This window comes from Plecotus auritus, assembly GCF_963455305.1.
Source record: "Plecotus auritus genome assembly, chromosome: 5".
In the NCBI taxonomy this organism is placed as follows: domain Eukaryota; kingdom Metazoa; phylum Chordata; class Mammalia; order Chiroptera; family Vespertilionidae; genus Plecotus; species Plecotus auritus.
Genome location: NC_137776.1, coordinates 33,787,716 through 33,812,875, shown reverse-complemented (window position 1 = coordinate 33,812,875; position 25,160 = coordinate 33,787,716). Strand labels below are relative to the sequence as shown.

The 25,160-nt window shown below is 39.6% G+C and overlaps 1 protein-coding gene across 11 annotated transcripts in view; it reads right to left on the bottom strand.

The window, feature by feature from the left end:
- Positions 1-23,329, bottom strand: part of GIGYF2 (GRB10 interacting GYF protein 2) — a 127,430-nt gene extending 104,101 nt beyond the window's left edge. For 4 of the 11 annotated variants that reach the window (XM_080670583.1, XM_080670589.1, XM_080670590.1 and 1 more), the window contains exons 1-4: positions 23,234-23,329; positions 19,496-19,557; positions 17,308-17,373; positions 2,783-2,864 (exon numbers count right to left, since the gene is read on the bottom strand). In XM_080670583.1, the coding sequence (XP_080526709.1) occupies positions 2,783-2,823 (41 nt within the window). In that variant the 5' untranslated portion in view covers positions 2,824-2,864; positions 17,308-17,373; positions 19,496-19,557; positions 23,234-23,329. Of the gene's footprint in view, positions 1-2,782; positions 2,865-17,307; positions 17,374-19,480; positions 19,558-22,279; positions 22,319-23,233 lie in introns of all 11 variants that reach the window. The other 7 variants (XM_080670588.1, XM_080670584.1, XM_080670591.1 and 4 more) reach the window with 7 other exon arrangements.
- Between the last annotated feature and the right edge of the window lie 1,831 nt (positions 23,330-25,160).

Below are 25,160 nucleotides of genomic sequence, written 5' to 3'. Positions count from 1 at the left end.
AGGACCGCAAGAATCAAGTCAAAGATTTGAAATACAAAGAAGCAAAAAACACTCAACAGGAAAAGCAAAAAGAAAAAAGGATCCAAAAATTTGAAGATACTGTAAGGAGCCTCTGGGACAACTTCAAGCGTACCAACCTCAGAATTATGGGGGTGCCAGAAGAAGAGAGAGAGCAAGATATTGAAAACCTATTTGAAGAAATAATGACCAAAAACTTCCCCCACCTGGTGAAAGAAATAGACTTACTTACAAGTCCAGGAAGCACACAGAACCCCAAACAAAAGGAATCCAAAGAGGACCACACCAAGACACATCATAATTAAAATGGCAAGAGCAAAAGACAAAGAGAGAATCTTGAAAGCAGCAAGAGAAAAACAGTTAATTATCTACAATGGAGCACCCATATGATTGTCAGCTGATTTCTCAACAGAAACTATGCAGGCCAGACGGGAGTGGCAAGCAATATTCAAAGTGATGAATAGCAAGAACCTACAACCAAAATTACCCTACCCAGCAAAGCTATCATTCAGAATGGAAGGTCAGATAAAGAGCTTCACAGATAAGAAAAAGCTAAAGGAGTTCATTACCACCAAACCAGTATTATATGAAATGCTGAAAGGTATTCTTTAAGAAGAGGAAGAAGAAAAAGGTAAAGATAAAAATTATGAACAACAAATACATGTCTATCAACAAGTGAATCTAAAAATCAAGTGAATAAAAAATCTGATAAACAGAATAAACTGGTGAATATAATAGAATCAGGGGCATAGAAAGGGAATGGACTGACAATTCTCTGGGGGGTGTGGGAAGAGACTGAACAAAAATCATACACCTATGGATGAGGACAGTGGGGGGGGAGGTAAGGGCACAGGGTGGGATGGGAACTGGGTGGAGAGGAGCAATGGGGGGGAAAAAAGAGGAACAATTGTAATAATCTGAACAATAAAGACTTATCAAATTAAAAAATAAAAAAGAATGTTCGTCAACAATATTTTTGTAATAATGAAAAACTGAGAACAGCCCATATATGCTACATCTAAAAGATTAAATAAATGATACATCCATACAATGCAACCATTTAAGGTAACAGAAAATATTTATTGATAAAAAGGTATTTTTGGCATAGTTATTTTTTTAAAGCAGGTTACAAAATTGAATGTACAGTATGATCCCACCTTTTGTGAAAATAAACATATATATACACAAATAAGCATACATAAAACCAGCTGGAAAGATATACCAACCTATTAACAGTGGTTTATCATGGCTGGTGAAATTATGGTGATTATATCTTCTTCTGACTTACTAGTAATTTCTCATTTTTCTAAGAACATACAGATATCCCCCACTTTTCAAAGTTCACTTTACACCACTTCGCTTTTGCAAAAGACCTATATCAGGACCTATTTTCGCTAACCAAAAGAAATCCAAAGAGGATTTTCACTTTTACGAAAAAAGGCAAAAAGTGAAATAGCATTCAGCATGTGTCTTGCAAATAAACAATTATTATTAAGCAGTTAATATTGAGCAGCGAGAGTGGTCCCAAGCTCCCTCCCTAGGAACTGTACTCAGCATCTCAGCATTAGCCACCATTGCTTTGAATTGTGTCTATGAACATCTGTGCTTTATCTCCATTTATTTTGTGCATCTGCTAGCAAGATGTGTCCCTAAAGTAACTGCTTCTTCACTTTATACCATTTCAACTTATGAAAGGTTTCACAGGAACACTCCAATTTCAGATAGTCAGGGAAACTCATATTAATTTAATAAGAAAATTATTTTTTTAATATAAACAAGAACTAAAACAGGTGCAGCACAACATTTCCAAAATAAATTCTCAAAGTACAGAAGATGCATCAGTTCTTAAAACTTCAAATTTGGAGACTTTCTCCTTAGCCTCCAAATGCTAAGCTAGAAGAGCCAAGAAAATTCAGAAATTATATATATAAAGAAATGCGTATACAAAGGGAAGTTAATAAGAATCCTCAGACAGGGAGTTACTACAAGAAGTCTGCATCATTTATCAAACCACCACCACCCGAACAACCAACAATGTTTAAGACACTATTCCAATGTATTCCAAATGCCTCTGGTTCAAGGTTTGAAAAGCAACTACATTATTCACGCACTGAGGAGAAGATCTTCAATCACCAACTTTGGGGAGAAAGGAAGAAAGGGGTAAAAGTCACACTACAATGTGATGGATCTCAAAATTCCATGAGAATTCCATATTCGGGGTCCAAACACATCTGTAAGAGACTCAAAGGTCAGTTATAATTACGGCAAATGCTAATCCAATCCTAGATGGGCTTCTGTTAACAACTGATATAATTCTAGACCACCTGCCTAGCCCATCAATAATATAAAATTCAAATAATAATTCAACAAAAACTACTTTTAAATGAGTCTATGAACAGCACTCACAAACAACAGTATAGCAAAAAAACATACACATATAAATGTTTCAACTATATAAAATTGTACGTACACCTAGACAAGGGCTGAAACAGAAAATAAATAATTTGATAGGATCTTGGGACTGTGAGATGTTTTAATTCCACTATTGTTAACATAACCAGACCAAGAAATGTTTTAAAATAAAGTATATAATATAGTCATTGACCAAATATAATTTATTTCTAGACTAAATACATTGTTTTCAACTAGACACATAAAGCAGTCTCAAAAACATACACATTTATAAACCATCTAACACCTGTAAAAATACCTTACTACTGTACTAGTCATCCAATATCAAAAAGATGAGATTTTGACAACTCACCATTCAGGCCCAAAGTTCAGTGTCTGTGTTTCCGCTGCCATTCTTTTCAGTATGTTTACAAGACTTTTATATGTGGAGAAACCTGTTAAAGAGAAAAATATCTCCATACAGTGAGTCAAGATTAAATGCAGAATTCCAGCCCAAAAAGTATAGCTAGGGAGTGTGTTTTGCTTATGCTCCTCTCAACCATAGTCACCAGAATAAGATTTTTAAATCCCTGTTTATAACAATATAGCAGGTAAAGTGAAATTAATATAATCACCCTTACATTCCAATTCACCATCTTTTTATGTTTATCTAAAGAAAAGAGGCATGGGATAAGATGATAGATGGGAACAGACCATGCAGAGCACTGGAAACCAAATCAAGTATTTTCTACTTTCACCTTAGAGCAATGCGGAGTGAATGAAGGATAACAGATTTCCATTTTAATTTATATTACTCCCTTGTTAAGGGCTCTCCCATCACCATGAGATATATCAAAGATTCTTAAAATAAGGACCGCCCCCCTTACCTATCTCACAGCTTCCGCCACAACTCTCCCCAATTTCTGCTTAGCACTTTACACTCTAGTGATTCTTTAAAAAATTATCTTGGACCATAAGTTAAAACAATAAGCTAATGAATTTCATAAGCAGTCTTTCAAAAGCAATTTTAAGATATCAGAGCTTAAAATGAAATAAGTCAGATAGGAGAGACAAATATTGTATGATATTACTTATATGTGGAATCTAAAAAGCCAAACTCAGTGAGGAGAGTAGTGATTACTAGTGGCTGGAGGAGTGAGGGAAATGGGGAGATATTGGTCAAAGGATATAAACTTTCAGTTATAAGATTAACAAACTCTGGGGATCTAATGTACAGCATGGTGACTATAGCTAATAATACTGTAAATTGCTGAGAGAGTAGATCTTAAAGGTTCTCACCACAAAAGATAAAAAAAGGAAATCCTGTTTCAGTCCTCTTTATCATTCTACCTAAAAACCTTTAGGTAATGCCAAACTACTATGCTGTACCAATATTAAAAGCTCAGAAGTTTTTTTAATACCTTGATCTGGGACCCTAACTACCATTTACAACATGGTTTTCATAAGAAGATGTAAAGATTTCCCTAGAACTCTTAAGAACCTAAGAATAATAATCCAAACAATTTAATTATCAACTAAAGAGACCAACATTACTCAGAATGGAGTTCTGCTCATTCTCCTTTCTGAACTAAAGCAAAAATATGAGTTATGACTCCTGAAGAAATCTCATTTAAATTCTTGAAGTACTGTAATCACTAATTCCAAATTCTACGCCTCAGATTGCTCCTTCTAAATCAATTTAAATGAGCCCAGTTGTAATGTATTTATATGTACTGAAGGGATTGTCTTACATGATGCCTCTGAATTATAAATTAGTCAGAATGGAAACTGGGCTTTTTTCCTCAACTGTCCTTTCTAAAGATGCAGTGAGGTATTAAAATCAGTATAGGCTTCACCACCATTTAAACCCCACCATACTAAATGTTAACTCAAACCCCTAGGAGACTTGTGACCATTAGAAAACAGCTCTGAATTTTGACAGTATTTGAACCAGACGCTGTGTTCCGATCATGCCCTTCTGCCTCTTTAGACTGCCTTTTCTTGAAACCATTTCATCCTTTATCCACCAAGATCAGAACAATATTGTTACTTTTTCCTATCTTCGTTTCCTTCCTATTTAGTTAGCATTCCCCAAAAGTTTCCCTTCTTTTCTAACTTCCATCAGTGTACCCATGTTTTACTTAACTATAAATTCTGTTGAGATATTGTCTTGAACCTTTTGTTATTTCTCCACTAACACTTTGGGTAGAACTCTGCCTACTAAATCACAGGGAATACCATGCAGGGAGTGGGGGTATCGTTACAACAGCAGCAATGAAAAATTCTCCCACAAATTTCTAAATTGCCCAGCTTCCTGGGGAGATGCCTCGCCCCTATTGTAAATTACAGATTTCTTTTATACCATGATCTGTGTGGCATTTCCAGATGCTTGTTCCTCCTGGATACCTAGCTCAACAACTGATCAAGGTACCACTGCTTTTACAATTCACCAGTAAGCCAGGCTTCAAAAGCCCAGAGTTATCTGAAACTCCTTTTGCTTCTCTCATATCCAATAATTTTGTCTCAAATTTGGTCAATTTCTCCTTCAAAATTCCTCTTGCATTTTTTTCATTATAATGAAACCTTTAACTCATGTCTAGATTATTAGAATAAAACTCCTAATTGGCTTTCTTGACCCAGCCTGTAACTATACACATCCAAAAAGATCAACCTTCCTAAAGCACTGCTCTGGTATGCCTACCCCTCTTTAAAACAATTAAACCTATTGTGCATCATCAAAACTCCTAGTAAAGACATCTAAAAGACCATAATATAGACCTTGAACTTCAGTATAGAGTAGGGATGGGGAGATATAGATTTTGAAGTAAATCTACAGTACAACCAAAAATTTAAAGAAGAGAAAAAGCATATAGCTAGATATCTCTGGCCCTAACCTTTCTCCTGAACTCAAATTCACTGATTCTGGTTTTTTCTACATTCACTGTATCAAAAAAAAAAAACAGAAAGCGGGAAGAGCTAGATTCTTTTGGGAGATTTCCATTTCATCAATAAGACTAAAAACTAACTACTAGGTGTACCAGTTAATAATGCGGATTTTTTTCAATAGATGGAGTTACACATATGTTGATATATATGCGATTTGATATGCATGCTATTTTGTTGTATTGACAGCAAGCTTCAAAACTTCATATGTCAAATTTGCTGAAGGTGTTAACAGCATAGATATTTTTACACTTAAAAATGTCTAATTTCATGCCAAAAAAAAAGCATTTGTGGGAAGTTTTAATTCATTACTTTATTTTGAAGAAAAAGTTATCCTATACTTCGGGAAGCTTATGGTGAACATGCTCTATCTCAAGATACTTGTGAACGCTGGTTTAAATGCTTTAAAAGTGATGATTTCTAAGTGAAAGACAAAGAATGTCCAGATCAACCGAAAAAGTTTGAAGACCAACAATTACAAGCATTATTGGATGAAGATGCGTGTCAAACTCAAAAACAACTTGCAGAAAGATTAAACTTTGCTCAGTAAACAATTTCCGATTGTTTACAACAAGCAATGGGAAAGATTTTAAAGGAAGGAAAATGGGTGCCACATCAACTGAACAAAAGACAAATGGAAAAATGAAAAGTCATCAGTAAACTGTTGCTTCAACAGCACGAAAGTAAGTCTTTTTTTGCATCGAATTGTGACTGGCGAAGAAAAGTGGATTTATTTCAAGAATCCCAAATGCACAAAATCATGGGTTGATCCAGGTCAACCATCAACATCAACTGCAAGGCCAAATTGCTTCGGAAAGAAGACAATGCTCTGCGTTTGGTGGGATCAGGAAGGTGTGGTGTATTATGAACTTCTAAAACCAGGTGAAACCAATAATATTGATCGCTACCGACAACAAATAATCAATTTGAACCACACATTGATCGTAAAACGACCAGAATGGGCCAGAAGACACAGCAAAGTAATTTTGCTTCAAGATAACGCGCCATCACACACTTCAAAACCAGTTAAAGACACATTAAAAGATCTTGCCTGGGAAGTATTAACCACCCGCTGTATTCACCAGACCTTGCTCCTTCAGATTACCACTTGTTCCGATCAATGGCACACGCACTTTCTGAGCAGCACTTCAAAACGTACAAAGTGGAAAATTGGATCTCTGAATGGTTTGCCTCAAGACAAGCAAGTTCTATTGGGACGGTATCCACAAATTACCTGAAAGATGGGGGAAATGTGTAGCTAGCAATGAACATTACTTTGAATAAAGCACTTTCGATGTTTCTCTTGAAATTATCGTGTGTTTTTATTACAAAATCCATCATTATTAACCGGTACACCTAGTAAAGTGAAGCTTGATATAGCAGTGACCATATCATAGAAGTCTTTGTATTTTATACCTCAAGGGCAATGAAAAACTACTACTATATAAAAAGATTCAGGCAAGGAAGTGTACAGGATGAAATGTGCCATTCAGAAAGATCATTCAGGATGCCAGAAGGAGAATGAATTAACAAGAGCTAAAGGGAAAAGAGGGTATTAGAAATCCAGCAGATACTGTAGAAGCCAGATCTCCAGAGCACTAGGACAGAGAGATGATGATAACTGTATTCACTGACATAAAAAGATGTCAACAATATATTGTGTCCAAGGCAGATTATGGAATACAGAGAATATAATCATGTTCAACACATTTTAAAATACATACAGGTTGGGGCAAAAGTAGGTTTATAGTTGTTCATATGGAAAATAATAAAATAATAAATACTAATAATATAAGAATAAATTGTGTTTCACATACAACTGTAAACCTACTTTTGTTCCACCCTGTATATATACTGAAACTTATATAATTTTATTAATCAACTATTGGCCCAGTGCACAGATTCGTGTACACTGAAAGGAAATTAATTACAAGAAATATTTTAATATCACTATTCACCCTTTCTCTATAACAGAAGTGTCAGAGGTGAAAGAAAATTAGTAAAATGTATATGAAAATAATATATGAATTGATTAATAAACAATAACATGATATAACAGCAAAGATATAAAAATAAAAACATGATATAAAAGCAGCAAAAACATGATATAAAACAACAAAAATATAATATAAAAACAACACTGATAAAAACAATGACTGGGTAGAAGTATAGTAACCTACACAGAGAATCCAAGATGGTGGCGTAGGTAAACACCTAAACAGCTGCCTCGCACAACAATTTCAAAACTACAACTAAAAGACAAAACGTCTATCACCCAGAACCACGGGAAAGCTGGCTGAGTGGAAGTTCTACAACTAGAAGGAAAGAGCAAACAGCATTGAGAGGTGCACAAGCGCTGAAAAGCTGAGGTACGGAGGCACAAGAATCGGGCTGGCGACGGGCGACTGGGAGCACTGCTTTTTCAGCCCGAAGGGAGACAAGCTCCCGATTACTCCGAACTCCAGTTTCTGGGGAGACGCAGGGGACCCAAACTCCTACGGGGAGAAGCTGGACTGTCTGTCGTGGGGTCGGAAAGTGAGGGAGGCTTGCTTGCAGGGCTGCGCTCAGGAATAATTAATTTACTGCACTGGGGCCCGGGACACTGGGACGCCTTCAGAGATGCAGAGCCGGCTTACTGGCAGTCATCACTGTTTGCCACGCCCTAGCCTAGTCACGCCCTGAGACCCCGCCCTGCACAACCTACAAACCCACCCAAGCTCCAAGCAGCGGCTTTAGCATATGAATGACCTGCCCTATCGCAGCTTAACCTAGCAAACTTGCAGCCCTGGTCAGACAGCTCCAAAACCTCCAAATCCCAAGCAAAGAGGAGAAAACTGTAGTTCTCGCTGTAGTGCCTTGCTGGGTGGCCTCTGACAGTAGCTGACCTGCACCCCATTAGAGATCCAGAAGCCAGTGTACCTAGTGGTCAGTGTGAGGCACCAGATTTCAACTCCTCACATCCATAAGTGACACATTCAAGAGGCAGACTCAGTGAGCACCAAAGCCCCACTGAAACAAGTCCTGCACCATAAGCGTGTCTCCAGCGCAGCAGTTCTTCCATTATAGACACAGTGGGTCCTCACAGCCAATTGGCCTAGAGGTCAATTCCTCCCAGTGTACCAACAGCAATCAAGGCTTAACTACACCAAGACTTTGCACTCAGCCCACAAAGGGGTGCACCAAGAGCGTCCACCTCAGGTGATTGGGGAGGCTGAGCTACTGGCCCCTATAGGTCACCTACCACACAAAGCCACTCTATCAACACAGGGAAGCAGCAAAATGCAGAGACAAAGAAACATGTCACGACTGAAAGAAATGGAGGAAAGCAAACTACTGGATAACATAGAGTTCAGAACCACATTTATAAGGTTACTCAAGAATCTTCTAAAAACCGCTGAGGAACTTAGTGAGACCTTTAAGGATCGTAATGAGAATGCCAAAAAAAATGGAAAAGGACCAGTCAGAAATTAAGCATACACTGTCTGAAATAAAGAATATACAGAAACTCAACTGTAGATCAATGTACCCCAAGAATCAAACCAAAGATCTGAAACATGAGGAAACAAAAAACACCCAACCAGAAAAACAAAAAGAAAAAAGAATCCAAAAATATGAAGATAGTGTAAAGAGCCTCTGTGACAACTTTAAGCATACCAACATCCGAATTTTTGGGGTGCCAGAAGAAGAGAGCGAGCAAAGTATTGAAAACCTATTAGAAGAAATAATGACAGAAAACTTTCCCTACCTGGTGAAAGAAATAGACTTACAAGTTCAGGAAGCACACAGAACCCCATACAAGAGGAATCCAAAGAGGACCACACCAAGACACATCATAATTAAAATGCCAAGGGCAAAAGACAAAGAGAGAATCTTGAAAGCAGCAAGAGAAAAACGGTTCGTTACCTACAAGGGAGCACCCATACGACTGTCAGCTGACTGTCAGCTGATTTCTCAGCAGAAACTATGCAGGCCAGAAGGGAGTGGCAAGAAATATTCAAAGTGATGAACAGCAAGAACCTACAATCAAGATTACTCTACCCAGCAAAGCTATCATTCAGAGTTGAAGGTCAGATAAAGAGCTTCACAGACAAGAAAAAGCTAAAGGAGTTCATCACCACCAAACCAGGATTACATGAAATGCTGAAGGGTATTCTTTAGGAAAAGGAAGAAGAAGAAAAAGGTAAAGATAAAAATTATGAACAACAAAATGACATCAAATACATACCTACCAACAAGTGAATCTAAAAATCAAGTGAATAAAAAATCTGAAGAACAGAATGGACTGGTGAATATAATAGAATCAGGGACATAGAAAGGGAGTGGACTGACAATTCTCAGGGGGAAGGGGGTGTGAGGGGTGCGGGAAGAGATTGGACAAAAACCATACACCTATGGGTGAGGACAGTGGCGGGGGGTAAGGGCATGGGGTAGGGTGGGGTTGGGAATCAGGTGAGGGGAGCTATGGGGGAAATAAAAGAGGAACACCTGTAATAATCTGAACAATTAAAGATTTATTTTAAAAAAAAAAAAAAACAATGACTGATAAATTGATTAAACTTATTCTAATATCTCCCTGTATACCACATTAAGAGCAAAAACACTTTCAGAGTGCTTGACTAATTTCCCTTGTAGTGAAGTATTTACAATTTTAACCTCACATGCTCTTCAAACTCGAGAGAAAGCAACATATAACTGACATGTCCGAAAACAGACTCAGGTAGGAATATTCCTACTTGGTCTAGAGTTCGTCCTTGTGATTTATTAATAGTCTTGCAAATGCTGGCATCACGGGAAACAGTCTTCGAATTAATTTAAATGGGAGGCCAGTGTCAGATGGGGACAAATCAATTCTTGGAATCAGAACAACCTCTCCTTCCGCAGATCCTGTTAATACTTCAGTTCTGATTATGTTAGGTTGGAATCTTTTATCGAAACACACGCGTGCCCTGGTGCCAGCGAGAGCATTATATGTATCGCACATGCGCGAGTCAACACTTTTTTTTAAATTGCCAGTGTGGGTCATATGTCCTGGCCGGTCAGTCGGTCGGATGGACATATGGTTGGTCACTTACCTTTTATATATTTATATATATACATATACATATACATATACATATATACACACACACACACACACACACACACACACACACACATATATATAATGTCACCCCAATAAATTCAATAAAAAAAATTTTAAATAAAATGCATATATATATATATATACACACACACACACACACACACACACACACGCGCGCGCACACACACACACACACACACATATGTATATATATACACTGGAGGCCAGGCCCAGTACACTTGGTGGGGGGATTGCGGGGGGGGGGGGGGGGGGTTCCCTCAGCCCGCATGGAGCGGGCCTAAGCCGGCAGTCAGACATCCTTAGCACTGCTCCATTCCCCAGAGCAACAATCCTCAAAGTAAAGTCTTCCAATAGAACTCCTTTAAGGTATCCATGATGCCAAAACAATTTTTATAATAATATTAAGGTATTATTTGCATTTTTTCAGTGTTAGCACTGCACTGATCATGCAAAGCAGTGATGAGGGAAGCTGCTGGCTCCTTAGCATCATTCAAATTAATGGCACCAAAATGTACTTGTAATCATTGTATCCTTGGCTATCACTGTTATATACTCACAGGAGAGAAAAATGCCCGTTTTACTTGAGAATGCCCTAGTGGCCAGCAAACTGCGGCTTGCGAGCCACATGCGGCTCACGAGCCGCGGTTTGCCACTCTGTTGACTAATGAGTTTGCCGACCACTGACCTAGACTCTCGATTCCAATAATTACAGGCTGTTGTTGTTCCTTGTGATTAAGCCCCTATCCCAGTGGTCGGCAAACTCAGTCAACAGAGCGGCAAACCACGGCTCACGAGCCGCATGTGGCTCGCGAGCCACAGTTTGCCGACCACTGCCCTGGACAAAGCAGTAAAAATTATTGATTTTATTCATCTTGACCCCTTTGTATACATCTTTTTAATGTTCTATGTAATGAAATGGGAAATATAAAGCACTTCTGCTGCACACCATGGTCTCAAAGACACTTAGATTGTTTTGAGTTGTGAACTCATTTTTTTCATGGAACATTATTTTAACTTGAAAGAAGAGCTGACACACAAACATGATTATCCAGACCTACATATTTAGCAAACATTTTTTTCAAAAATGAATGAAATGATGCCCAGACAGTATGGCACAGTGGTTGAGCATCAATCCATGAACAAGGAGGTCACGCACAGTTTAATTCTCCATCAGGGCAAATGCCAGGGTTTAGGGCTTGATCGTCAGAAGGGGGCGTGCAGAAGGCAGCTGATCAATGATTCTCTCATCGTTGTTGTTTCTATCCCTCTCTCCCTTCCTCTAGCTGAAATCAATGAAAAAAAATTTTTAAACTAACAAAGTGAAACTGTCACTTCACAGGAAACAATTGACAGTACAGTTGTTACCAATTATAAAATTCGAGCTTTCAAGCAAAAATTAAAATTTTGGGAAACTCCTATTCATCACCATGAGCTTGACAGGTTTTCCAGTACTTAGACTTTCTCAATACTTGAAGGTTTTTTTTTTTGATGGGTGTTCACATTAATTAATGTGATTTTTTTATATAATGTGTAATATAATATATCCATTAAATGTGCGAGACCAATGAATTTTAATGTAACAGTACATTGCGAGACCAATGAATTTTAATGTAACAGTACATTGCTGATATTTGGTAGGGTGCCTGCATTGACATAATTCAGATTTCACATTGCAACTAATCTTTAAAAATGAATACTTGCTGAATTTTACTGTATCAAAAAATATCTGCAATTATCTGAAGAAGTTCTTAAAATACTCCTCCCTTTTCTAACTACATACATATCCTTCATATACTTCAACCAAAGTAATAAACAACAAACTGAATGCAGAAGCAGATAAGAGAATCCAGCTGCCTTCTATAAAGCAAGGCAAAAGTAATTTGCAAAAAGGTAAAACAATGCCACTCTTCTCACCAAACTTCTTATGTTTTAGAAAATAGGTATTTTTCTCAAAAATATATTTATATCAACATGTAATGAGATTATTTTAAAATAAATTAATGAACTATTTCAAATTTCTCAATATGGTAAGTATATATAGATGTAACTAAAAAGCCAAAAGCTCTTTGGGGTTCTCTAACTTTTAAGAGGGTAAAGGAATCCTAAGATCAAAAAGGTGAGAATGTGTATCTCAGAGAAAGAAGAAAAATGACAAAAGAAATACACCTATTAACTCAGAACAAACGAACATACTCTAGAAAGTATATCAAGGAGCATAAAATACCAATGACAGGAACACCATGATCCAAAATGTGACACTTATTTAAAAAGTATCTAGGGTTTTAAAAATATATCTTTTCCAAGGACAGAGAGACTTTTCACATTTTGAAATTTAATTCTATGATTTTTTAACTCCTCAGCCACAAGACAGACCCTTTCATGTTTTAGTTCACCATTATGGCTAGCCCAGCACCTGGCTGGCACAAAGAAGGTATTCATGTATTTGTTAAATTGAAAACAAAACAAAGACAAAAGACTTACAAACAGAACCCACTGATGTCTCTATTCAAATTATAAATATGAAATTTTATAATCAAAATTACCAACTTACATAGTAGCAACAATCAGACAAGCTACCACTCACTGAGAGCCTATTTACTATGTGTCAGGCATTGTACTGGGCATTTTAGATTTTTAATTCCCACAACCACCGTGGGATATACTTTATACAGGTAAGGAAAATACAACTGCAAGTGGTTACCTTATTTACCTAAAGTGGCAGGTAATAAGTGACAGAAGCCCAATTGGTGTGGCTCAGTGGCTGAGCACCCACCAGGAGGTCACTGTTCAATTCCCGGTCGGGGCACATGCCTGGGTTGCGGGTTGGGTCCCAGTATGGGGTGTGCAGGAGGCAGCCTATCAATAATTCTCATCATTGTTTCTATCTCTTCCTCTCTCCTTTCCTCTCTGAAATCAATAAAAAAATATGTATATTTTTAAAGTGACAGAAAATTAAGCCCACATTTCTCTACTTAAAAGGCCACAGGCGCCCTAGCCAATTTGGCTCAGTGGATAGAGCCGAGGTCAGCAAACTGCGGCTCACGAGCCATATGCGGCTCTTTGGCCCCTTGAGTGTGGCTCTTCCACAAAATACCATGGCCTGGGCGAATCTATTTTGAAGAAGTGGCGTTAGAAGAAGTTTAAGTTAAAAAAATTTGGCTCTCAAAAGAAATTTCAATCGTTGTACTGTTGATATTTGGCTCTGTTGACTAGTAAGTTTGCCGACCACTGGGATAGAGCATCAGCCCACGGACTGAAGGGTCCTGAGTTCGATTCCTTTTAAAGGCACATACCTCGGTTACAGGTACACAATCCCAGGGGCATGTGGGAGGCAACCAATCGATGTGTCACTCTCACATCGATGTTTCTCTCTGTCTCTCCCATTCCCTTCCACTCTCTATAAAAATCAATGGAAAAACATTTTTGGGTAAAGATTAACAAAAAAATTTGTAAAAGGCCACAAGCTTTTCACTACATACTGATATACTGCTCAGTTTTGTTTTCTCCCCCATTTCCTTGTAATTTTCAGAGGAATTCATTTTGTGGAATGAATTTTCGCCTTTCCCAATCTACCACTCTATTCCACTCTCCTCCAACTTCTACCCTGCCTTTGCATCACTTGATTAAGCAAGCAATACAGGGAATGTATGTATTCTCATAACACACTATTACAAAGGTCATTAACTATGGTGGTGTAGTATAAAAGATTAAAGGAGAGGATCAGATTCCAGAACATGAATTAAGGCTCTGTCCCACTGATCTTTCAGGATGGCTTTACTCAACTGGCCATGGTTTGGGCAGCACCACTTCAACTCCCAAGGGGCTAATCATGAGAGCCCCTGGATATGGCCATGTCTTCAAGGTCTCAGCCATGATTTATCATTTAGAAAGTACCAAGACAGTACCTCTGCCAATTCCTTGCCAGTCTCTATACCCATGGGACCAATACTGAAGAGACCAGAGCTCTTGAAACTTCCTCCAGACCCAGGACAACTTGAATAAAAGGAGCTTTGTTCCTAAAGAACATACTGACCACAATATCACTATAAGAAGAAAAGCTATTACTATCATTCTCCCCACTGTTTCTGAACAATATGTTTCTCTTTTCTCTCCCCCTTTTGATGAAAGAACAAAATTAGCAACTGTGAACTATTCTAGAGAAAATTACAATGTCATAAATATTACCATGTCATTTGATAATCTCACTAAAAGCCAATGTCCAGAGACGGTTCCCCAAACCCTTGACACCTTTACAGAGGTTATATAGAAACCTTTTTAAACTTCACAAAATCTTGAATAACCCTTACCTCAACATCCAGATTAAAGAAAACGTACAATATGAGAATGGACTCTTCCACCTTAAAAATGAATTCAGCTGCAACCAATTTACTAAAGAAACCTTGGCTGAAGAAGTATCACAGGAAGTCATATCTGTGACCTGTCATTCGATACATCACTCTATAATAGATCACTTTTATAAATAATGCCTAGGCTTTGCATCAAAAATCTCGATATACTGCCCTGGCCGGTGTGGCTCAGTTGATTGGAGTGTCATCCTGTACACCAAAAGGTGGTGGGTTTGATTCCCAGTCAAAATACATACCCAGGTTTTGGGGTCTATCCTGGTTGGGGTGCTTTCAGGAGGCAACCAATTGATGTCTCTCTTTCTCTCCCTCCCTCTCTCTAAAAATCAATTTTTAAAAATCTCGATACACTAATATACTAACATAAGATTTAAGTAATAAAAAATTATTTAAGCAATTTTGCTTCTGAATTAACTATTAAAGACTACAAAAACATGTTAATACAAAAGTTTATACTGTCTCACTGATCCTTTACCAACAGTAACAAGTCCCTTCTGCCACCCAGATAATGTGACTATAGATGCACTATAGAAGTCCCACCCTTCAAATTCTCTATTGCTTCCTAATACTTAAGTGCTGCTCAATAATGTAAAAGGTACCCAGAGATTAAAATTTATAAAAGCAATCAATGAAAAATAAATAAGTAACCACTGAATTTCCACTAAGCCTCTCATTTGCTTATGTCCTTTTATTAAACCTTTATCCCACTCTGGCCAATGTGGCTCAGCTGGTTGGGTGCCATCTGTGCACAGAAAGGTTTCCGGTTCAATTCTAGGTCAGGGCACATGCCTGGAATTGCGGGCTCTATCCCCGACAGGGTGTGCAGGTGGCAGCTGATCAATGTTTTACTCTCACATTAATGCTTCTCTCTCTCTCCCTTCCTCTCTCTCTCCCTCCCTCTCCCTCCCTCTCTCTAAAAATAAAAAAAAAAAAACCTTTATCCCATGTGTTCATTTGAACCCTACCTGCATTCCTTCCCCACTCCAATCAAACACTTTAGTTAAGCCCTAGCCAGTTTGGCTCAGTGGATAGAGCATCGTCTTAAGGATGCTGGGTTTGATTCCCACCAAGGGCACATGCCCGGGCTCTGCTCGATCCCAGTGGGGTGTGTGCGGAAGGCAGCCAATCAATGATTCTCTCTCATCATTGATATTTCTATCTCTCTCTCCCTCCCCTTTCCTCTCTGAAATCAATAAGAAAAAAAATTTTTTTTAAAAAAGACTTTAGTTAAAACTCTGCACTAGGGTCCTGGCCAGTGTGGCTCAGTTGGTTGGGCATCATCCAATGCACCAAAAGGTTGCCATTTTGATTCCTGGTTCGATTCCGGGTCAGGAAACATGCCCAGTCTTGTGGGTTCGATCTCCAGTAGGGGACATGCAGGAAGCAGCTGATCACTTACATAGATGCTTCTCTTTCTAAAAACCAATTTTAAAAATTTTTTTTAAAAACTCTGCACTAGGAAGTTCCAACAAAGATGCTTGGTGAGACCTACTGGCCCTCATTCACCAAAAGCTATGCATATATAGGGGGTCCCCAAAAAAATGTATATACACTTTAACAGCTGATAGCTCAATTGGTGTTTCTTTTCAGATTTAACCCATGGGAATTAATAATGGTATTTAAAGAGTGTATGCCCTATATTTTAACTCCTCAGGGCACATAAACTGAAACTGCTGAGCTATAGATAAAGAAAATTTTTCTAGGAAAGGAAGTAAGTTTAGAAACTTCTGTGGGTCTCTGATTACAATAGCCAACACACCACCTTCTCCAAGGCCTGCCCCCACTCTTAGGAATCTTTCAGCTAACTAGGTTGCACTACGGATCCCAAACCTATGGCTATACTAAATGAATCAATGATGGAGAACTGGACCAAGCTAAACTAATCAAATTTTCCTTCGAAGGAATCTGAAATGTGGACACAATTTTAACCAGTGACACAAGAGCCTGAGTTCATTTGTGGCTCTAGAAAATAAGTGACAATTTTCTTTCATGTGTTTGTAAAGCATAAAAGACCAGACTGTGGAAAGACAAATGAAACAGGATAACAAGAAACAAGAGAGGACATTGACTAGCTAAAGGGGAGAAAAGTGCCAACTGGACAACCTTGTTCCTGAATGCTTCCCAGTTTCTAAATTGTGTCCTTCATGAAGCCAACTGTTCTTGGGTTCTTTAAGATACCTCACCCCTGCCCCCAAAGCATTCCTCTTCCTGTTTCATGCCATCAAAAAAATCATTATGACAGTTTAAGACTTAAATTTATACAGGATCAATGTAGAAAGGGTATTATTATTCTTATGGTTCATGGATCTGAGCAGCACTTATTATTACTCTTATGGTTCATAAAGGATCTGAGCAGTACTAGAGAAGTTTACTCATTGTCTATAACCTCGGGAGAAATAAAAGGACAAAAATAACCAAAACCTTTAAAAGCAAAAACCATCTGTTTGCATAAACCCACCTCAGCTTTGTATCCCCTTCAACACTCACCTGTTCAAAAGTTCTGCTGGTTCACAGCAGGTGGTTTGAGCAGACTTTGTTCAGGCTCTTTTAACACTGTAAATAATGAAATTATTAAAGAAAATCACCTAGCAATCTCTTAAGAAACTTCAAAAACATAATTTATTATGAATATGTTTTATAGGAAATGAATTCCAAACCTGGTTAAAATATTAAAATCATATGGTGTGCTCATAAACGAGATTCACTTTCCTGACAGCTAGAGAGTCTCTCTCACTACTTCTGGAGTGGGACTGAAAAATACATTTTTTTTAGTCCTCTCCTAAGGATATGCCTTTTTCATTGATTCTAGAGAGGAAGGGATAGGGGAAGAGATGTGAAAGAGAAACATCAATTGGTTGCCCACCCCCAGGTATCCAGACCAGGAATCCAACCCGCAACCTGGGTATGTGCCCTGACCAGGAATCGAACCCAAGACCCTTCAGGGCACTGGTCGACACTCTAACCGCTAAGCTATGCTGGCTAAGGAGAAAAATACATATAGATCTGATTCTGATGAAGATAACAAATGAGCACTACTATAAGGTTTCAGGAGAGTGATTATTTGGAATTTTCATTCAAAACCACATTGTGCCCTGGCTAGGTGGCTCAGTTGGTCAGAGCGACATCCTGTACACCAAAAGTTTATGGGTTTGATTGCAGGTCAGGGCACATACCTACGTTTTGGGTTCAATCCCCAATCTGGGAGTGTACAGGAAGCAATGATGCTTTGCTCTCTCTTTCTCTAGCTCTCTCCCTTCCTCTCTCTCTCTAAAATCAATAAACATATCCTTGAATGAGGATTAAAAACAAAAAAACAAATAATACTGCTGATATTTGGTATTAACTTTTCAAACATATCTGATAGAAAAACGACAGCCAGCAACAAAGCAATGTAATGCAAATAATCCGTGAGTCCCAAGAAGTATAACCACTGCCAAAATGTCCAAGGAGCAAAGCTCCAGATATGCTTTCAGTTATAAAATCACAATGCTCTATTGAGACAGTATCTTAAAAATCCACCAGATGGTGATATTTCAAGTGACAAGCAGTGGACTGAACCACAATAGTTTCTCAGCTAACATCAAATGATGTTTTGAATGCTGCTCCTAAAGAGTCAAAAAAAAATAATTAAAGTTGACAATTTTACTAACAAAAAGAAAGCAATTTGAGAAAGCCACTTCCGCCTTTAATTTTGCAAAAAAAAAATAGCTGTGTTATAATGTCCAAAAGGTCATCCAACTTTGCCCAATGCACTCTACTTTTTATAAAAGCAGACAGAAGAAAAAGAGGGCAGAACTAGATAATAAAACAAACTTTCCTCTGGGCTCAAGAGAACAAGCTCTAGAATATCTTCTTTTATAAATTAAGTTCAAGTTCAGTGAAACTCTATAATTAACATAAAATTGTGGTCTTTACTTAATTTCTTCAAGCAGGAAAGCATGTAATACTTTTGAAAATATTTTTATAAAATTAATTTTGGCCATTTAAGTGAATTTCCTTTTGTTTTTCAAACCTCTCCCCTCTTCTCCAACCTCCCAGAAAATTATGGGCAATTCAGCAAAGGTATCATTTTGTATTCCTTCATAATTAATCTAGTATATTTTTCAATCATCTAAAGAGCATAAAAAATAAAAAACAAATGCTAATCTGGACAAGAAATATTAGCATTCTAAATATAAGTAAACTTGCCTATGGATTAAAAAATCTACTGATATTTTTGAAGCTATGTATTTCTTGCCCTGGCTGGGTGGTTCAGATAGTTGGAGCAACATCCCATACATGAAAAGGTTTTGGGTTCAATTCCCAGTTAGAACACATATCTAGGTTTCGAGTTTGATCCCTGGTGGGGTGCCTGCAGAAACAACCAATCAATGTTTCTTTCTAACATCTACATTTCTCTCTCTCTCCCTCTCCCTTCCTCTCTGGCTAAAAAAAAAAAAATCAATAAAAACATATCTTTTGGTGAGGATTAAAAAAACAACAACTTTAAAGATATGTACTTCTTCAGGGCATTAAACATGAATGTAAATCCTAGGATTTTATCATCATAAAATCCAAGTGGAAGTCAAGTGGGAGAACAAAAGCTTGGATTCAAAGTTTTACAACAATGACCAAATAATGTTAGGCAATTTAAATTGCTGAAGAAAAATGGACACTTAACCTGCTTCTAAAATACCTGGATTAACACCAACATAGGCTGTAGTAGATTCAACCTCATGAGACTGGTCCCACTCTAATCTGTAAGAAACAGAACAAAACAAAAAGTACTGAAAACTTACTCAGCTGGGGCTAATGGAAAACTGCAAATGAAATCAGTCTTTGGAAAATGGCACAAATCAAAGATCCTTTAGGAGGGAAGGGACAGTAATAATCTTTTCACCCAAAAAGGTTCTCCTATCAGGTGTCCTCAAGCTTTTTAAACAGGGGGCCAGTTCAATGTCCCTCAGATCGTTGGAGGGCCAGACTATAGTTTTAAAAAAAAAAAACTATGAACAAATTCCTATGCACACTGCAGGCCCAGGACGAGTCGGCTGCTAAGCAGGACAGGCAGTGGCACCCGGCGGGCCGCATGTGGCCCGCGAGCCGTAGTTTGAGGATGCCTGTCCTAGATAGTAATCACAATCAATATTGTCATCTTCCAGTGTGAAGGTCAACAAAAAAAGAACAGACATATGGAGTATTAAAATGCAGAGTCATGAGGACAATTAACTGGTATGACATCCAAGACATTATAATTTGGAAATGTCACTTCAAAATTCAATGAAGAAAAAGGAGAAAGATGGTTCACTTAAAACACTACCCTAACAAAAAAAAGAAGAAAACACGACCATTGTCACTATCATCACTATGTCTCCTTTTGAGCCAAGGAACTGCACTCACATCCTGAAGTTGTAATTCTTATCTTCTCATGATTTTCGGGCAAGCCTATGACAAATTATTTTTCATATATGCAACTCACAAGCAAAAGTATTTCAAAACCAAAATATTAAATTCCTAAGGTGAATTAAAATAAAAGAGGATAGCCTGGCTGGTGTGGCTCAGGGTTGAGCGTCAACTTATGAACCAGTCAGGGCACATGCCCAGGTTGGGTTGCATTTCGGGCTTGATCCCCAATGGAGGGCATGAAGGAGGCAGCCAATCAATGATGTTTCTATCTCTCTCTCCCTCTCCCTTCTCTCTGAAATCAATAAAAATACTTTTTTTAAACAAAAGAGGACATTTATGAAAGCTCAGTAATAAGAATATGGAGATAAGCTGGAAGGAAATCAGAAAAATTTTCCAATGAAAAAGTCTACTGATTATCTAATTAATTGAAGATCTATTCTAAAAGGTAAAAGTGGAAGAATAAAAAACTCAGCACATAAAGTTCTGCACATGTAAAATGCTATAAAATATATACAAACAAATTAGTGGAAGAGTCCCTGAGTAATTTAAAACTAGGCTGGACAACACAGAAATAATTAAGAATTCTTTGCTAACCACATTAAAGACAACATGAGTTAATACATTGATTTCACCTTTCTTTTAGGTCATATCCCTTATTGATCTATCTGTATCTAAACTTAAAGGACATTATTTCCCTACATTTTCAAATATTCTGAATTATCACAAAGATCCCCTTCTTAAAAAGCAATTCCTTTCGAAAAATCACTTTAGGTAGTCTATCATCAACCTTCTTTAAAAACTTTTTGAGAAAGATATTTCATGACAACTTCCTGAAATATGTTCTATGAGCATCCTGAATTTTTCTAAATGGGGTAGGGTAAGGAGGGAGGGGGTCATGTGGAGAGAGGGGTTTGAACACAGGGGCCCAAATTTCCAGAATCTGATTTCCCTTTCCAAGAGTCAGAGATGTGAAAAGAGTCCAGGACACTGAATAACTCCTCTCATCTCAGGACCAATGACCTGTGTACACACTTCCTACTAGCCCATCTCTCACCTGCACCTCTCTGGCTAAACTACCCTCCACTTTCCCCAGCCACCAGGATCTATCTGCTCCCTTCAGTTTCTGCCTCGGGGTATTTGGCTTGGCTTCCCTAGCCTGGAGCATTCCTCCTCCACATAGCTACTGGAGTAGCTCCTTTCCCTGTGTCAGGTCTTTCCTCAAATATTAGCTTTTCCATGAAGCCTTCCCAGGGCACTCAAAATTAATCCCTCCCCCAATTCTTTATTATCCTATTTCACTGTCTCATTTTTTTCCACATCATTTACCACTGCACAATATATTTTACCTAAACATTTATTTATCTGTCTAGAAATGGGCTCCTAGGAGACAGGAATTTTTGGTCTGTTTTGCTCCCAGCGCCCAACAGTGTAAAAAGGTCTCAATATTTGTCAAATAAATGAATGCATGAATGAATGAATAAATAAATAAATGAATAAAGACACATGGTCCTCACTCCCTCCTCATTCTCAAAATTGTAAAATGCTCTGTCAAGTATAGAAAAACTGTGAAGCCCTCGCTTTGCTAGTGAATCACTACCAACATCAGTGTATTGCTCGGTGTTAAATGTCAAAGGAAGAAGGGTAGTGTGACATTTTCCCAGATACATGCCACTTGAAAATTTTTTTCTAGTGTCCTCTACTGATGACACATCTGATGTAACAGAAAAGCACACATTCCAGTTTGAGTACTCTAAAAGGTGCTACTCTAACTAGTAAAATACACAAAAACATCAATGAATGACAAAACACATTTATATTCTAACCAAAGTGGACACTCTGTAAGGCCAGAGCTGCAAATATCAGAAGAATGAGTTAATGTACAGAAACAATGACAAGAAAATTCTTTTTCAATCTGAAAGTCTAAAAAGGAAATACTACATATGAATATATTCCCTGCACGCAACACTGGCAACCAAAACTGCCTATAACCCAAGGTATGTAATACCGGATAAGAAACTGTTTACAGGTTCTGGCCCCTTCCTCAATTTCTTGCAGATTACATTGGGATACTTACCTTTCTAACAGAGAGACTAGGTGTGCTTAAGTGCTTTGACTTTCAGAGATGGAAGAATGTAAAAACAAACAAACAAACAAAAAAAACAGTAGTAGGTAAATGCAAAGCAACGTTATTGCTTCCCAAACACCAGTCATACAACCTGCTTCTTTCATACTCACCTCTCCCCACCCCCCACCCCCCGCCCCCGTTCCCTGGTCGCTTGACTTATGTTTCAGCCACAAAACTGAAGTATTCAAATGCTTGGTGGGAAATTGCTGACACTTAAAGGCTAATGCCCATTTTAACCTGAAGTGAACGTTCGGGTCCCAAAGCTACCAAGGGCTCTACTTTCCCAACCTCTGTCCCAGGTTCCGACCATGGCTCCACTTCGCCTCAGGCCTGGTCAAGACCCAGTCCTCTCTCCACGGAATGAGTCTCCCAATGCAGATACTCAGTAAGCAAGACAAGGGCGCACCTCCCAGAGGCCAGGTGTGGGGAGGGGGGTCGGCAGGAGCAGCTGTCTCGCTGCAGCAGCTGTTACCCTGGGCATCCCGAGGCTGGGCGGGGGGCTGGCCCCGAGGAGCAGGTAGCGGACGGCGAGCCCTCAGGCCCTGAGCGAGCCTACCTGACACTGCCCATCCCATCACCCTTCCTTGGCTCCCACCGCGATGCCAACGGGCCCCGGAGGAGGAGGCTCCCCGGCTCCGAGGACAAGACGCGCCCGGGCCCGGCGTGCCCCCCGCCGGGGAGGAAGCTCCCTCCGGCCCCGCACCTGACCTGTCCCCTAGCCTGACGCCCGAGCCGGCCGCGGCCGCTGCCAGGGCGGCCTATGGGTATCCATGCGGCTGGACCAAGGGTGCCGGAGCGGCGGGGACGCGAGCGCGGGCGGAAGGCCCGGACCACCCAGAGGATCAGCGGAGACGGGGCGCGGAGCGGTGCCGGGCAGGGGAGCGAGACGGAGTCGCTGGTTACCTGCGGTCCGGGACAGGAGAGTCTCTCAGAACCCAAGTCAGTCCTCAGCCTCAACAACACAAGATGGCCGACACGTCGCCACGCACGTCACGTGACAGCGCGCTCTCCGCCCCGCCCCCTACTCCGCCCCGCCCCGCCTCACCGCCCTCCGGGCTCCTCCAGCCTCCCACGACATCTTCCTTTCCGCTGCCTCCCGCCCCTCTTCCCGGACACGCTGCCGCCCGAGTCCCGGATGTCGGGCCGGAGAGGGCGGCGCGGAGCGGCGGCAGGGCGCAGGCGCCGGCGGTCCCGGCGAGGCTTCCGCCTGCCCTTGAGTTGAGTAGAGTTGGTGTCCAGAGGTGGACCCGGGCCAGGTGCCCTGTGACTCACCGTCCTGTGCGCCCAATCCTGAGCCCCTTCACAGTTCAAAAAGCTCTGCATCATTTACGAGCTGATGTTCCAACTAGAACTTTTCCACAGATTTTCATCCAGCCTTTTTCTGACCGCTTACCATCCCAGAGAAAAAGGGGAAGCGGCAAAAGCTGAAATTCAAAGCAGTTTCTCCACTTATTAACGGTTCTGGTAGAACTGGGAATTCATTCTAGAGTCTTGGAGTGTGACAGCTGGGAAGGACTTAAGAGCCCCCACCCCTCCTACTGTATCGGGGCTAAAACCCTTTTGCCCAAAAATCTTCCGTTTGGGGTTTGTTAGGTAAAATACAGGATGCCCAGCAATATGGGGGACATGCACTAAAAAGGTATTTGTTGTTTTCTGAAATTCAAATTTTTGTTTGCTAAGTCTGACTACCCTTCTCAGGTCATCCCATTCTTTCCTTATGGCTCCAACCTCTCCCTCTTATACAGGATTCTTCCCATCAGCGATTTTTTTTTTAATCCTCACCCGAGGATATGTTTATTGATTTATTTTTTTTTTTTTTTTTTTTTTAAGAAAGAGGAAAGGAGAGAGAGAAACATCGGTTGGTTGCACCTTCTTAAGCTCCCCAACCGGGACTGAACCCACAACCCAGGTATGTGCCAGGAACCCATGACTTTTCGCTGTATGGAACAACCCTTCAACCAACTGAGCCACACCAGCCCGGGCTGTCAACTTTTAAAAATACTCAAATGTTCTTCCATCTTAAAATGTAATATTCTCAGTCCAATTCCTCTTCCAACCACCTCCTACCTCTGTGTTCCCTTTCAAAGCCAACTACACACAAAAAAGTTATAAGCACTTTCTCAATTCCCATACCTGGTAAGCAATCATGAACAACTTCAACGTGGCCTCTATCCTGATCCATCCACCTACTGCTTCTGAGGACTTCCTAGCTCAGGCTGATTGCTTGCAGAGCCCATGTTTCTAACTTGTGCCTGTAATTATATTGCATACAGTAAAATTTAACGTTTGTATGTGTAGTTCTGAAACTTTTGACTAATGTATACAGGTGTGTGTAACTACCACTAAAATCAAGGTATAGAATAGTCCTGTCACCCACCAAAGTTCCCCCCAATGATCTTTTGTAGGTAGCCCTAAACCCCCCTCCCAAAATCCCAGCCCCTGAAGCCACTGTTCTGTTTCCATCTTTATAGTTTTGCCTTACTAGTATGTCATATAAATAAATTCATAGACTATATGGCCTTTTGAGACTGGCTTCTTTTACTCAGCTAATGCATCTGAGAGTCAGCCATACTGTTTCATGTTTCAGTACTACTTCAGTTCTTCCTTCCTTCCTTTCTTCCTTCCTTCCTTCCTTCCTTCCTTCCTTCCTTCCTTCCTTCCCTTCTCCTCCTCTTTCTCCTCCTCCTCCTCCTCCTCCTCCTCTTCCTCCTCCTCCCCTTCCTCCTCCTCCCTCTTCTTCTTCTTCTTTCACCCAATGATATGTTTCCATTGATTTTAGAGAGGCAGAGGAAGGGAGAGGAGGGAGAGAGAGAGAAACATCCATCAATTT